The 16,428-nt window shown below is 42.4% G+C and overlaps 1 protein-coding gene across 2 annotated transcripts in view; it reads left to right on the plus strand.

The window, feature by feature from the left end:
- Positions 1 to 16,428, plus strand: part of ATRIP (ATR interacting protein) — a 236,748-nt gene that overhangs the window by 37,962 nt on the left and 182,358 nt on the right. For both annotated transcript variants that reach the window (XM_053721193.1, XM_053721194.1), the window contains exon 6: positions 16,259 to 16,413. In XM_053721193.1, coding sequence (XP_053577168.1) covers positions 16,259 to 16,413 — 155 coding nt within the window. The remainder of the gene's footprint in view (positions 1 to 16,258; positions 16,414 to 16,428) is intronic.

Below are 16,428 nucleotides of genomic sequence, written 5' to 3' on the forward strand. Positions count from 1 at the left end.
AGAGGTAAAGTGAGGTGTTAGTAAAAGATTCTTCAATCAAGAGTATATTATTTTTAAAGAAGTGCAAGATTCTGCTGCTTTGTTCTAGGGTGTAGCCGTAGTCCATATCATTCTCTACAGTTTTGGTGGTTTTAAAGCAATGGGAACTTGTGGGACATAATTCTCACTGCACCTACCATAGTTTGTATGCTGCCCTGCTTGTCAAAGTCTGAGAGAATACTCAGTACTTTTTTATTTCTTTTTTAAGACACGAGTCCACAGATCATCTTAATTACTAATGGGATATTCACCTCCTGGTCAGCAAGAGGAGGCAAAGAGCACCACAGCAGAGCTGTTAAATAGCTCCTCCCTTCCCTCCCACTCCAGTCATTCTCTTTGCCTACATTAGTGATAGGAAGAGGTAAAGTGAGGTGTTAGATTAGATTCTTCAATCAAGAGTTTATTATTTTTAAAGTAGTGCCGGATTGTGCTGCTTTGTTCTAGGGTGTAGCCGTAGTCCATAACAGTCTCTTCAGTAGAGCTTTAGAGCAATGGGAACTTGTGGGACATAATTCTCACTGCGCCTCCCATACATTTATACTGCCCTAATGCAGTCTTGTCTCCTTGAATAACTCTGGATCAGGAGATGAGGTACTCTCTTCAATGGTGGTTGTCTCTGGATCATCTATCCCAGGGAATCTGCTTTCGCAGACCGTCCTGGGTGATTGTGACAACAGATGCCAGTCTTCTAGGGTGGGGAGCTGTCTGGGGTTCCCTGAGGGCTCAGGGAGTATGAACTCAGGCGGAGACTCTTCTTCCTACAAACATCCTGGATCTAAGAGCGATCTTCAATGCTCTTCTGGCCTGGTCTGTTAGCCTCGGTCCAGTTTTTCAGATTTCAGTCGGACGACATAACTTCAGTGGCTTACATTAGTCATCAGGGAGGAACGAGGAGTTCCTTAGCGATGACCGTGGTTGCCAAGATGATGCGGTGGGCGGAAAACCATTCTTAATATCTGTCAGTGATCCACATCCCAGGAGCAGACAGTCTTTCATCCGGGGGAGTGTGAACTCCATCCGGACGTGTTCTCCAGCCTGATTCTCAAGTGGGGTTGGCCGGAGTTGGATCTTATGGCATCTCAACAGAATGCCTTGCTCCCGAGGTTCGGGTTGAGGTCCAGGGATCCCCAGGCGGAACTGATAGATGCTCTGGCGGTTCCTTTGTCTTTCAGCCTTGCATACCTATTTCCTCCTTTTGCGCTTCTTCCTCGAGTCATTGCTTGAGTCAAACAGGAGAGGGCGTCGGTCTTTCTTATTGATTCGTATTGGCCTCGCAGGATTTTGTATGCGGATCTGGTGGGAATCTCATTTCTACCACCTTGAAAACTTATGTTGAGGAAGGACCTTCTGATTCAAGGACCATTCCTTCTTCCAAATCTAATTTCTCTGAAGCTGACTGCTTGGAGATTGAACACTTAGTTTTATCCAAGCTGGGGTTTTCTGAATCGGTCATAGGAACCTTGATTTGGGCTTGTAAGCCTGTGTCTAGAATGATTTACCTTAAGATTTGACGTAAATATCTTTATGGGTATGAATCCAAGGGCTACTCATGGAGTAGGGATAGGATTCCTAGAATTTTGTCTTTTCTCCAAGAAGGTTTGGAGAAGGATTTATCGACGAGTTCCTTAAGGGGTCAAATCTCAGCTTTGTCGGTTTTGTTACCCAAACGTTTGGCAGATGTTACAGATGTTCACTAATTTTGTCAGGCCTTGGTTTGGATCGGGCCTGTGTTTAAACCAATTACTCCTCCATGGAGTCTTAATTTAGTTTTCAATGTTCTTCAAAGGGCTCCATTTGAGCATATGCATTGCTTAGATGTTGAGTTATCTTGGAATGTTTTATTTCTTGTTACTATTTCTTCAGCTCGTAGAGTGTCTGAACTCTCTGCGTTAAAAGACTTTTCTCCTTATCTTATATTCCATGCAGATAAGGTAGTTTTACGTACTAAACTGGGTTTTCTTCCTAAGGTTGTTTTGGATAGGAACATTAATCAGGAGATTGTCGTTCCTTCTTTGTGTCCAAATCCTTCTTCTCAGAAAAAACGTCTTCTGCACAATCTGGACGTGGTTCGTGCTTTGAAGTTTTACTTTCAGGAGACTAAGGACTTTAGTCAATTTTCTTCTTTGTTTATAGTTTTCTATGGAAAACGTAAGGGACAGAAAGCTACGGCTACTTCTCCTTTCTTTTTGCTTGAAGAGTATCATCCGTTTTGCTTATGAGACTACTGGACAGCAGCCTCTAGAGAGTTATGGCTCATTCCACGAGGGCTGTTGCTTCCTTATGGGCATTCAAAAATGAAGCTTCTATGGAACAGATTTGCAAGGCTGCAACTTGGTCCTCTCTTCACACTTTTTCTAAGTTCTACAAGTTTGATATTTTTGCCTCGGCTGAGGCTGCTTTTGGGAGATCGGTACGTCAAGCAGTGGTGCCTTCCGTTTGGGTTCCCTATCTTGTCCCTCCCTTCTCATCTGTGTACTCTAGCTTGGGTATTGGATCCCATTAGTAATTAAAATGATCCGTGGACTCATCGTGTCTTAAAAAAGAAAAGAAAATTTATGCTTACCTGATAAATTTATTTATTTTTTTGACACGATGAGTCCACGGCCCGCCCTGTTCTTTTAGACAGGTTGTGGGTTATTGTAAATTTCAGACACCTGCACCTTGGCTTTTCCTTTCTCTTCCTAACTTCGGTCGAATGACTGGTGTGGGAAGGGAGGAGCTATTTATTTAACAGCTCTGCTGTGGTGCTCTTTGCCTCCTGCTGACCAGGAGGTGAATATCCCATTAGTAATTAAGATGATCCGTGGACTCATCGTGTCAAAAAGAAATACATTTATCAGGTAAGCATAAATTGTCTTTTCCACAGGCCAATGTGAAGGGGAGGACTTCACAAGCCGGGTGAGCTGCCTTACTTCCGGGCAGATTTCTGAGGTAAGTGCTAATTTTATTTTCTGGGGTTGTACACAGAAAGATTGGCACTTTTTATATTTTCATGGACACCAATGTAATTATCCTAGACTAGAGGCTGAGGATATATTATTGGGCAGTGACTGCAGGCACTGGAAGGATGTGGAGAAGTGGCTCCTTTTTTCATACGCTGTTAAGAGGTTACACATAGCCATATGTTAAATCTAACAACTGCTTATTTTGCTAGACCGGTTTAGATGTGAGTTACACATCACAGTGTTTTTTCAGCTGACAACGGCTTGTCTTGCCTTAAGCCGTCTGGAGGTTAACTATATAGACATGATACGCATGTTGGTGTTTTTTTCATTTAGCCATACTTTCAACTATTAACGGCTGGTTTGCTTTGCAGCCATTTGGAGGGTTGGCCTGTCTGTGATCGTTGTTCAGATTGAGGTATTGCACACGACCATACTCTCAACTCACAGCGGCTTATTTTGTTGCTAACCGTCTGGAATATCCTGCCTGAACAGGATATGTGGGTTGAGGTGTTTACAGTGTAATTTTAACCTCCCGTTGGCTTTCTTTTATAAACTTCTTGCCGACTGGAAGGTTCGTTTACTCATGGCCATATTGTTATGTTAGTTGTTCCCTACGGCTCCTCTTTACATTTTGCCCGCCCGGGAACTTTAGCCTGTTATGCCCACGATGGGCGGAGCTAAGTGACGCGATATTGTTTGCGCGCATTTGTTAATTTACAATGGCTTGTTTTGCCTTTCAGCCGTCTGGGACATCTCTGCTGCGTTATACAACGCGGCTGGGAGACTTCTCTTACTACTCTAAAGTTTCAAAGTGGCATGTCTTTTATCTGGTGACAGGCTGAGTCCTTTGCAAGGAATCATTCTTGAAGCAATGTCGTTAAGACAGGCTCAATGTTAAATGGTTGATGTGTGATTAATATGGGACAGCTGCCAAGCTAGCCAGGACAGCTTCTATTTTCATAGAGGATAGTGGTTTCCTTTTCAGGATTCCATGGAGGTTGCTTGAGATAGCATTCTAGGTTTGATTTTGCTACCTTTTGGCGGTACTAGGTCATATGTTGTCTGGTTCTATTTGGTCAGAGACTTCAAGGTAATATAAAATAGGATAAGGTCTTTAAGTGGCCAATTCCTTTCTTACAGTTCCTTCCTGTCAGTCATTGTGCGGGGAACAAAATTTTACTTATCATATCGACTCGCTGAACTTTATGGTTAAGGTCTGGGTCTGAGGACATCTCTTTTACCTGTAAATGATAATTCCTGTTCCGAATTTGGAACAGGATCTGAGATTTCTTCCAATCCGGTTGGGGTTCTCAAACAAAGAGGGAACCTTCAGGTCAATTTTAGTTTAAAAAAAAAAAAAAAAAAAGGAAACAGGTTATTTCAGAATACCGTCCTTCAAGATGGAAACTATTCGTTCCATTAATCCAGGAGGGTCAATTTATGACCACTGTGGATTTAAAGGACGCGTATCTTCATGTTCTTGTTTTCTAGAATCATCACAAGTTCCTAGGATTTGTTTTCCAGGACAATCTCTTCTTCTTTGTGGCTTTTCCTTTCGGTCTGCCCACGGCTTCCAGAATCTCCATGATGGTTCTGGTTTCTGGATGACATTGGACATCATCGCGTTTGCTCGTTTCCATCTCAGACTTTTGAGGTTAAGCATGCTCAGGCAATGGAACGAGGGATATGCGGACTTGTCTCTTCGAATGTTACTGGAGCAGGAGACAATGGATTCAATCCAAAAGGGCGGTTATCTCTGGATCATCTCTCCCAGGGAATTTGCTTTCGTAGTCAGTCTTGGGTGATTGTGACAACAGACATTAACCTCCTAGGGTGGGGAAGCAGTCTGGGTTTCCCTAAACGGCTCAGGGAGCTTGGACTAGGTCAGTTCTGTTCTTCCTATAAACATTCTGGAACTGAGAGCGATTTTCAATGCTCTCCTGGCCTGGCCTTCATTGGCCACTGTCTGATTAGTCCGGTTCCAGTTGGACGTCATATCTTCGGTGTCTTGCATCAATCATCAGGGAGGAACGAGAAAGAGTTCCTTAGCAATGACAAAAGTAACAAAGATTAACCAATGGGCGGAAGCCCATTCTGGCTGTCTGTCGGCTATCCACTTCCCAAGAGTAGAACAAGTGGGAGGGTTTTTCTTGAGCAGACAGACTTTTAATCTGGGGGAGTGGGAGTTCCCCCGGAAGTGTTTCCCAGCTTGATCTCAATTGGAGTCGACTGGGTTTGAATCTCATGGTATCTCGTCAGAAGGCCAAGTTCCCGAGATACGGGTTGAGGTCTAGGGTTTTTTTTCAGGCGGAACTGATAGTTGCCTGCAGGTCCCTTGGACCTTTAGTCTAGCATACCTTTTTCCTCCGTTTTTGTTCTTCTTCCTCGGGTAATTGCTCAAATCAAGCAGGAAAGGACTTTGTGATCTTTATAGCACCTGCCTGGCCTCACAGGATTTGGTGTGCGGATCTGGTAGAGAGAGAGGGCATATCTGCCTCCTTGGCGACTCCTATTGATGAAGGACCTTCTGATTCGGGGGCCCTTCCTTCACCCAAATCTAGTTTCTCTGAAGCTTAATTTTATCCAAGCAGACTTTTTTTCTGATTCGGTCATAGATACTATGGTTCAGGCTTGTAAGCCTGTAACTAGAAGGATTTACCATCAGATTTGGCGTAAATATCTCTATTGGTGCGAATCCAAGAGCTACTCTTGGAGTAGAGTTAGGATTCCAAGATTTTTTTTTCTTTTCTCCAAGAGGGTTTGGAGAAGGGTTTATCGACGGAGGTCTCAGATGTACATTCTTTTTGTCAGGCCTTGGTCAGGTTCAGGCCTGTGTTTAAACCAGTTTCTCCTCCATGGAGACTTAATTTGGTTTTCAAGGGGCTCTGTTTGAGCCTATGCATTCCTTAGATATTAAGCTTATTATCATGGAAGGTTTTATTTCTTGATTCTCATTATTCTGCTAGGAGATTATCAGAGCTTTCGGCTTTGCAGTATGAATCTCCTTATCTTATTTTACATTCAGATAAGGTAGTTTTTTTCATGATCAACTAGGATTTCTTCCTACGGTTGTTTCTTATCGGAACATTAATCAAGAGATAGTGGTTCCTTCCTTGTGTACAAATTCTTCTTCTCAGAAGGAAAGATTTCTGCACTATTTGGACGTGGTCCATGCTTTAAAGTTTTACTTACAGGCATCTAAGGACTTTTGTCAGTTTCTTCTTTGTTTGTGATTTTCTCAGGAAAACGTAAGGGTCGGAAAGCTACGGCTACTTCTTTCTTTTTGGCTGAAGAGCATCATACGTTTTGCATATGAGACTGCTGGACAGCAGCCTACTGAGAGGGTTACGGCTCATTCCACAAGGGCTGTGGCTTCCTCATGGGCATTCCACAGAAGCTTCATTTTTTAACAGATTTGCAAGGCTGCAATTTGGTCCTCTCTTCACTCTTTTTCAAAGTTTTACAAATTTGACTCTCTTGCCTCAGCTGAGGCCGTTTTTTGGGAGAAAGGTTCTTCAAGCAGTGCTGCCTTCTGTTTTATGTTCCCTGTCTTGTCCCTCCTGTCTCATCTGTGTACTCTAGCTTGGGTATTGAATCCCATTAGTAATTAAGATGATCCGTGGACTCATCGTGTCTTAAAACAAAAAAGAAAATTTATGCTTACCTGATTAATTTATTTCTTTTTTTGACACGATGAGTCCACGTCCCGCCCTGTTATTTTAAGACAGGTTGTGGGTTATGGTAAACTTCAGACACCTCTGCACCTTTGGTTTTTCCTTTCTATCCTTAACTTCAGTCAAATGACTGGAGTGGGAGGGAAGGGAGGAGCTATTAAACGGCTCTGCTGTGGTGCTCTTTGCCGCCTCCTGCTGACCAGGAGGTGAATATCCCATTAGTAATTAAGATGATCCGTGGACTCATTGTGTCAAAAAAGAAATAAATTTATCAGGTAAGCATAAATTTTTCTTTTTTTTGTATATTCATTACCCATACATATATATGCGGCCCTTAAATGGATAGGAAACTTCAACATTTTCTTTCATGATTTGGATAGAACATATCATTTTCAACAACTTTTCATTTTACGTCTATTAAGTTTGCTTCATTCTCTTTTTTTTTATCCTTCACTGAAGGAAAAGCATTGCACTACTGGCAGCTAGCTGAACACATCTAGTTTGCAATCACAGGATACAAATGTGTTCAGGCACCAATCGGCAGCTAGCTCCCACTAGTGTAGGATATGTGCATACTATTTTCAACAAGGGATACCAAGAGAACGAAACACATTTGAAAATAGAAGTGAAATTAAGTGTCTCTTTAAAATTACATGTTATATCTGAATCATGCCAGTTTAATTTTGACTTTCCTATCCCTTTTAAAAGGATTAAACAGTCTGTTTCATTGTTGTAATAAAAAAGCACTAAGCAGTGGCTTACACTTAAAGTGATCGTAAGCTTTCAGATTTAACTGAACAGTATATACAATTATTCTGCAAAACAGGAGCACTTTCATTTATGAAATTTTACTAAGACACTTTATTTGTAAAATATTTACCATCTAGTGATGGTAAACTCCACACCGCTCCTCCGCCCGCATCTCATACTTTTTAGCTGTGTGATGACGAATCCGGCTTCATCCAATCATTGAGTGCCCCACGAGCTGGATACTACAACCTCTGAATCCCTTGTCATCCTGTACTGCAGAGACCCTTCTGAGCATTTCCCAGTTATCTTTTGCGTGTTCCCTCCTCAGTCTTTCCTCAGTCTTCCCATATCCTGCACACATGATCTGAGAGTCTGCCACTTCTAGGGACAAATGTGTATGACACAGAGATATAGATGAATCCTTTGAGTAGAATAGGCAGAGCCTAAAGATATGATTTGTTGTAGATTTGAGACTTGAGAGAATGAGACTTTTCAAGGTGTGGGAATAGTTGTGTGATTATATCTGTGCCGTTAGTGCTTGCTGCAAGGGGCTTTATGGAGGGGTTGTGGTTTGGCCAGGAAGTGTATATAAACAGCACTTGAGGTTATCTTTATATGTGCGGAACGAGGTTTCAGGAGAGACGGTTTATTTCAATATGCTTCATATTTCGGTACATTGTGTGCTATTTATATCTAGCATCTAAAGCTTTTTATTTAAATGTAATACTATAGATTGTATCACAACACTATTAAGTGACGTCATCTAACTACCACTGTCAGTGCAAGACATTGAGGATTGGAAGGTAAACTTCCTCTATATAGAAATCTTTAACAGTCAACACCACTTTCAATCTGGAGGAATTGAAAGGGACACACGAAACCCAAAATTTTTCTTTCATGATTCAGAAAGAGCATACGATTTTAAGCAACGTTCCTATTTACTTCTGTTATTGCACAAGTAGTGCAATGCTATACCTTCAATAAAGTATTCAGAGAGAATGAAGCAACATTGATAATAGAAGTAAATTGGAAAGTCGTTTAAAATTAGATGCTTTATCTACAACATGAAAGAAACAATTTGGACTTTGTGTCCCTTTAAAGAGACATGAAATTCAAAAATGTTCTTTCATGATTCAGATACATCATACAATTTTTCTTAAAGGGACAGTCTACACCAGAATTTTTTGTTTTTAAAAGATAGATAATGCCTTTATTACCCATTCCCCAGTTTTGCATAACCAACACTGTTATATTAATATACTTTTTACCTCTGTGATTACCTTGTATCTAAGCCTCTGCAGACTGCCCCTTATCTCAGTTATATTAATATACTTTTTACCTCTTTGATTACCTTGTATCTAAGCCTCTGCAGACTGCCCCTTATCTCAGTTACATTAATATACTTTTTACCTCTTTGATTACCTTGTATCTAAGCCTCTGCAGACTGCCCCTTATCTCAGTTATATTAATATTCTTTTTACCTCTGTGTTTACCTTGTATCTAAGCCTCTGCAAACTGCCCCTTATTTGTTATTTTGTCAGACTTGCATTTTAGCCAATCAGTGCTGACTAATGCCCTCTAGTGGTAAAAAAACGGTCAAAATGCATTCAGATAAGAGGCGCCCTTCAAGGTCTAAGAAATTATCAGTTGATGAATAGTTTTTATTTTGACATCCTTTATTTATATTTATTAAAGGGATACTAAAGTTAAAATTAAACTTTCATGATTCAGATAGAACATGCAATTTTAAACAACTTCCCAATTTACTTCTTTTATCACATTTTCTTAGTGTGCACGTGTTTGGAACACTATATGGCAGTAGCTTTGCGATTTAATAATATCCATTTGCAAGAGCACTAGATAGCATCACTATTTCTTTCCTAAAACTGAGAATCCACAATCAAATACTCCTGGGAATTATACTCCGGACCACTAGGAGGAAGCAAAGATCCCAAAACGCCAAGAGCCCTTAAAACCTTTCTCTACCTTACTGGAAACTAGTCTTGTTTTTGCCTTCACAAGAGGAGGGTGAAGAAGGGATGTGCTCCAGGTGTAAGAAGGGTTCTCAGACCAATTGTAGGCCCAGTTTGTCCTCCGAGAGCTACTGTTTAGACAGAGATGTCTTTGCAGTATGGGTAGTGGCACAAGAACACTCTATGGGAGATAGTTGCAGGCCTGCCATAAAGTGCTCCAGACATTTACCTAGATATCTCTTCAACAAAGAATATCATTGGGGCGAAGCAGGTTTGATAATAGAAGTGAACTGGGAACTTTTCTGTCTGAATCGCAAACATTTTCTCCAACATAGGTGTGTCCGGTCCACGGCGTCATCCTTACTTGTGGGATATTCTCTTCCCCAACAGGAAATGGCAAAGAGCCCAGCAAAGCTGGTCACATGATCCCTCCTAGGCTCCGCCTACCCCAGTCATTCTCTTTGCCGTTGTACAGGCAACATCTCCACGGAGATGGCTTAGAGTTTTTTAGTGTTTAACTGTAGTTTTTATTATTCAATCAAGAGTTTGTTATTTTGAAATAGTGCTGGTATGTACTATTTACTCAGAAACAGAAAAGAGATGAAGATTTCTGTTTGTATGAGGAAAATGATTTTAGCAACCGTCACTAAAATCCATGGCTGTTCCACACAGGACTGTTGAGAGCAATTAACTTCAGTTGGGGGAACAGTGAGCAGTCTCTTGCTGCTTGAGGTATGACACATTCTAACAAGACGATGTAATGCTGGAAGCTGTCATTTTCCCTATGGGATCCGGTAAGCCATGTTTATTAAGATCGTAAATAAGGGCTTCACAAGGGCTTATTAAGACTGTAGACTTTTTCTGGGCTAAATCGATTCATTATTAACACATATTTAGCCTTGAGGAATCATTTATTCTGGGTATTTTGATATAATAATATCGGCAGGCACTGTTTTAGACACCTTATTCTTTAGGGGCTTTCCCAAATCATAGGCAGAGCCTCATTTTCGCGCCGGTGTTGCGCACTTGTTTTTGAGAGGCATGACATGCAGTCGCATGTGAGAGGAGCTCTGATACTTAGAAAAGACTTTCTGAAGGCGTCATTTGGTATCGTATTCCCCTTTGGGCTTGGTTGGGTCTCAGCAAAGCAGATACCAGGGACTGTAAAGGGGTTAAAGTTAAAAACGGCTCCGGTTCCGTTATTTTAAGGGTTAAAGCTTCCAAATTTGGTGTGCAATACTTTTAAGGCTTTAAGACACTGTGGTGAAAATTTGGTGAATTTTGAACAATTCCTTCATGTTTTTTCGCAATTGCAGTAATAAAGTGTGTTCAGTTTAATATTTAAAGTGACAGTAACGGTTTTATTTTAAAACGTTTTTTGTACTTTGTTATCAAGTTTATGCCTGTTTAACATGTCTGAACTTCCAGATAGACTGTGTTCTGAATGTGGGGAAGCCAGAATTCCCATTCATTTAAATAAATGTGATTTATGTGACAATGACAATGATGCCCAAGATGATTCCTCAAGTGAGGGGAGTAAGCATGGTACTGCATCATTCCCTCCTTCGTCTACACGAGTCTTGCCCACTCAGGAGGCCCCTAGTACATCTAGCGCGCCAATACTCCTTACTATGCAACAATTAACGGCTGTAATGGATAATTCTGTCAAAAACATTTTAGCCAAAATGAACACTTATCAGCGTAAGCGCGACTGCTCTGTTTTAGATACTGAAGAGCATGACGACGCTGATAATAATGGTTCTGAAGGGCCCCTAACCCAGTCTGATGGGGCCAGGGAGGTTTTGTCTGAGGGAGAAATTACTGATTCAGGGAACATTTCTCAACAAGCTGAACCTGATGTGATTACGTTTAAATTTAAGTTGGAACATCTCCGCATTCTGCTTAAGGAGGTATTATCCACTCTGGATGATTGTGACAAGTTGGTCATCCCAGAGAAACTATGTAAAATGGACAAGTTCCTAGAGGTCCCGGGGCTCCCAGAAGCTTTTCCTATACCCAAGCGGGTGGCGGACATTGTTAATAAAGAATGGGAAAGGCCCGGTATTCCTTTCGTCCCTCCCCCCATATTTAAAAAATTGTTTCCTATGGTCGACCCCAGAAAGGACTTATGGCAGACAGTCCCCAAGGTCGAGGGAGCGGTTTCCACTTTAAACAAACGCACCACTATACCCATAGAGGATAGTTGTGCTTTCAAAGATCCTATGGATAAAAAATTAGAAGGTTTACTTAAAAAGATGTTTGTTCAGCAGGGTTACCTTCTACAACCAATTTCATGCATTGTCCCTGTAGCTACAGCCGCATGTTTCTGGTTCGATGAGCTGATAAAGGCGGTCGATAGTGATTCTCCTCCTTATGAGGAGATTATGGACAGAATCAATGCTCTCAAATTGGCTAATTCTTTCACCCTAGACGCCACTTTGCAATTGGCTAGGTTAGCGGCTAAAAATTCTGGGTTTGCTATTGTGGCGCGCAGAGCGCTTTGGTTGAAATCTTGGTCAGCTGATGCGTCTTCCAAGAACAAGCTACTTAACATTCCTTTCAAGGGGAAAACGCTGTTTGGCCCTGACTTGAAAGAGATTATCTCTGATATCACTGGGGGTAAGGGCCACGCCCTTCCTCAGGATCGGCCTTTCAAGGCAAAAAATAAACCTAATTTTCGTCCATTTCGTAGAAATGGACCAGCCCAAAGTGCTACGTCCTCTAAGCAAGAGGGTAATACTTCTCCAGCCAAGCCAGCTTGGAGACCAATGCAAGGCTGGAACAAGGGAAAGCAGGCCAAGAAACCTGCCACTGCTACCAAGACAGCATGAAATGTTGGCCCCCGATCCGGGACCGGATCTGGTGGGGGGCAGACTCTCTCTCTTCGCTCAGGCTTGGGCAAGAGATGTTCTGGATCCTTGGGCGCTAGAAATAGTCTCCCAAGGTTATCTTCTGGAATTCAAGGGGCTTCCCCCAAGGGGGAGGTTCCACAGGTCTCAGTTGTCTTCAGACCACATAAAAAGACAGGCATTCTTACATTGTGTAGAAGACCTGTTAAAAATGGGAGTGATTCATCCTGTTCCATTAAGAGAACAAGGGATGGGGTTCTACTCCATTCTGTTCATAGTTCCCAAAAAAGAGGGAACGTTCAGACCAATCTTAGATCTCAAGATCTTAAACAAGTTTCTCAAGGTTCCATCGTTCAAGATGGAAACCATTCGAACTATTCTTCCTTCCATCCAGGAAGGTCAATTCATGACCACAGTGGATTTAAAGGATGCGTATCTACATATTCCTATCCACAAGGAACATCATCGGTTCCTAAGGTTCGCATTCCTGGACAAGCATTACCAGTTCGTGGCGCTTCCTTTCGGATTAGCCACTGCTCCAAGGATTTTCACAAAGGTACTAGGGTCCCTTCTAGCTGTGCTAAGACCAAGGGGCATTGCTGTAGTACCTTACTTGGACGACATTCTGATTCAAGCGTCGTCCCTTCCTCAAGCAAAGGCTCACACGGACATTGTCCTGGCCTTTCTCAGATCTCACGGATGGAAAGTGAACGTGGAAAAGAGTTCTCTATCTCCGTCAACAAGGGTTCCCTTCTTGGGAACAATAATAGACTCCTTAGAATTGAGGATTTTTCTGACAGAGGCCAGAAAAACAAAACTTCTAGACTCTTGTCGGATACTTCATTCCGTTCCTCTTCCTTCCATAGCGCAGTGCATGGAAGTGATCGGTTTGATGGTAGCGGCAATGGACATAGTTCCTTTTGCGCGCATTCATCTAAGACCATTACAACTGTGCATGCTCAGTCAGTGGAATGGGGACTATACAGACTTGTCTCCGAAGATACAAGTAAATCAGAGGACCAGAGACTCACTCCGTTGGTGGCTGTCCCTGGACAACCTGTCACAAGGGATGACATTCCGCAGACCGGAGTGGGTCATCGTCACGACCGACGCCAGTCTGATGGGCTGGGGCGCGGTCTGGGGATCCCTGAAAGCTCAGGGTCTTTGGTCTCGGGAAGAATCTCTTCTACCGATAAATATTCTGGAACTGAGAGCGATATTCAATGCTCTCAAGGCTTGGCCTCAGCTAGCGAGGGCCAAGTTCATACGGTTTCAATCAGACAACATGACAACTGTTGCGTACATCAACCATCAGGGGGGAACAAGGAGTTCCCTAGCGATGGAAGAAGTGACCAAAATCATTCTATGGGCGGAGTCTCACTCCTGCCACCTGTCTGCTATCCACATCCCAGGAGTGGAAAATTGGGAAGCGGATTTTCTGAGTCGTCAGACATTGCATCCGGGGGAGTGGGAACTCCATCCGGAAATCTTTGCCCAAGTCACTCAGCTGTGGGGCATTCCAGACATGGATCTGATGGCCTCTCGTCAGAACTTCAAAGTTCCTTGCTACGGGTCCAGATCCAGGGATCCCAAGGCGGCTCTAGTGGATGCACTAGTAGCACCTTGGACCTTCAAACTAGCTTATGTGTTCCCGCCGTTTCCTCTCATCCCCAGGCTGGTAGCCAGGATCAATCAGGAGAGGGCGTCGGTGATCTTGATAGCTCCTGCGTGGCCACGCAGGACTTGGTATGCAGATCTGGTGAATATGTCATCGGCTCCACCTTGGAAGCTACCTTTGAGACGAGACCTTCTTGTTCAGGGTCCGTTCGAACATCCGAATCTGGTTTCACTCCAGCTGACTGCTTGGAGATTGAACGCTTGATCTTATCGAAGCGAGGGTTCTCAGATTCTGTTATCGATACTCTTGTTCAGGCCAGAAAGCCTGTAACTAGAAAGATTTACCACAAAATTTGGAAAAAATATATCTGTTGGTGTGAATCTAAAGGATTCCCTTGGGACAAGGTTAAGATTCCTAAGATTCTATCCTTCCTTCAAGAAGGATTGGAAAAAGGATTATCTGCTAGTTCCCTGAAGGGACAGATTTCTGCCTTGTCTGTGTTACTTCACAAAAAGCTGGCAGCTGTGCCAGATGTTCAAGCCTTTGTTCAGGCTCTGGTTAGAATTAAGCCTGTTTACAAACCTTTGACTCCTCCTTGGAGTCTCAACTTAGTTCTTTCAGTTCTTCAGGGGGTTCCGTTTGAACCCTTACATTCCGTTGATATTAAGTTATTATCTTGGAAAGTTTTGTTTTTAGTTGCAATTTCTTCTGCTAGAAGAGTTTCAGAATTATCTGCTCTGCAGTGTTCTCCTCCTTATCTGGTGTTCCATGCAGATAAGGTGGTTTTACGTACTAAACCTGGTTTTCTTCCAAAAGTTGTTTCTAACAAAAACATTAACCAGGAGATTATCGTACCTTCTCTGTGTCCGAAACCAGTTTCAAAGAAGGAACGTTTGTTGCACAATTTGGATGTTGTTCGCGCTCTAAAATTCTATTTAGATGCTACAAAGGATTTTAGACAAACATCTTCCTTGTTTGTTGTTTATTCCGGTAAAAGGAGAGGTCAAAAAGCAACTTCTACCTCTCTCTCTTTTTGGATTAAAAGCATCATCAGATTGGCTTACGAGACTGCCGGACGGCAGCCTCCCGAAAGAATCACGGCTCATTCCACTAGGGCTGTGGCTTCCACATGGGCCTTCAAGAACGAGGCTTCTGTTGATCAGATATGTAGGGCAGCGACTTGGTCTTCACTGCACACTTTTACCAAATTTTACAAGTTTGATACTTTTGCTTCTTCTGAGGCTATTTTTGGGAGAAAGGTTTTGCAAGCCGTGGTGCCTTCCATTTAGGTGACCTGATTTGCTCCCTCCCTTCATCCGTGTCCTAAAGCTTTGGTATTGGTTCCCACAAGTAAGGATGACGCCGTGGACCGGACACACCTATGTTGGAGAAAACAGAATTTATGTTTACCTGATAAATTACTTTCTCCAACGGTGTGTCCGGTCCACGGCCCGCCCTGGTTTTTTTAATCAGGTCTGATAATTTATTTTCTTTAACTACAGTCACCACGGTACCATATGGTTTCTCCTATGCAAATATTCCTCCTTAACGTCGGTCGAATGACTGGGGTAGGCGGAGCCTAGGAGGGATCATGTGACCAGCTTTGCTGGGCTCTTTGCCATTTCCTGTTGGGGAAGAGAATATCCCACAAGTAAGGATGACGCCTTGGACCGGACACACCGTTGGAGAAAGTAATTTATCAGGTAAACATAAATTCTGTTTTTGGGTTTCATATCCCTTTTAAGCTTGGTTTAAGATACTGTTCTGGCCAGAATAAGGTTACAACTTGGCTGAAAACAGCAATTACAGATTTTGAAACATTGTCTGAAAAGGCACTCAGGGAAGTTGCACTCTCACTGAGACAATAGCAGGGGCAAGGGTGCTATGGTATCATACAACACCAACACAACTAAGCACTCGAGCTTTAGTCAACCAAGAAATTAGTTTTATTGGCTCATATGAGGAAGGAGCAGGAGTTCTCCCAAAACATCATGGCAAAAGTATTTCTTGACTGCCTAAAGGCCAGTGAATGCTTCATTTTGTTGGAGATATAAAATTACACACACACATACATACACGCAGTCTGTGATTTGCTGATTGCTATCATGTGATAGGCGAGGCAGGGAAATGGAACAATTTTAAAAGAATGTTAGGAAAAAATTCTGCTCATTTGAAAGTGAGAGTAGGTGCTATTGCGTTGCCATTTTACTGAACACTTTTTGTAAGATAGAAAACTCTCAACCTACTTGCAAAAACCCTCTGGCATGACCAGCTCTATATGTTGCCCATTAAACCAATTAATTATATCTATAAAACGGACCATCTACTACAAGCAACCTACAGCTATTACTAGTTATGTTATCTAATTGTATCTTTAGAACTTATTTTTCTTTTTCTCTCCTTGGTTCAGTCCCAAAAAAAGTCCCTCAACATTTATAAAGCCAGAGTCTCTGTATCCCGGAAAAGGCTTCTTCCCTACAAAAGAGTCCTTTAATGCAGAAATGACAGTCAAAGCGTCCAGCTCTGTGGCACCTCTTTCCACCCGAATTCCTGTAATAGAGGCAGGTAAAGTATGCTGCA

The sequence above is a fragment of the Bombina bombina genome, chromosome 7 (genome assembly GCF_027579735.1).
Source record: "Bombina bombina isolate aBomBom1 chromosome 7, aBomBom1.pri, whole genome shotgun sequence".
In the NCBI taxonomy this organism is placed as follows: domain Eukaryota; kingdom Metazoa; phylum Chordata; class Amphibia; order Anura; family Bombinatoridae; genus Bombina; species Bombina bombina.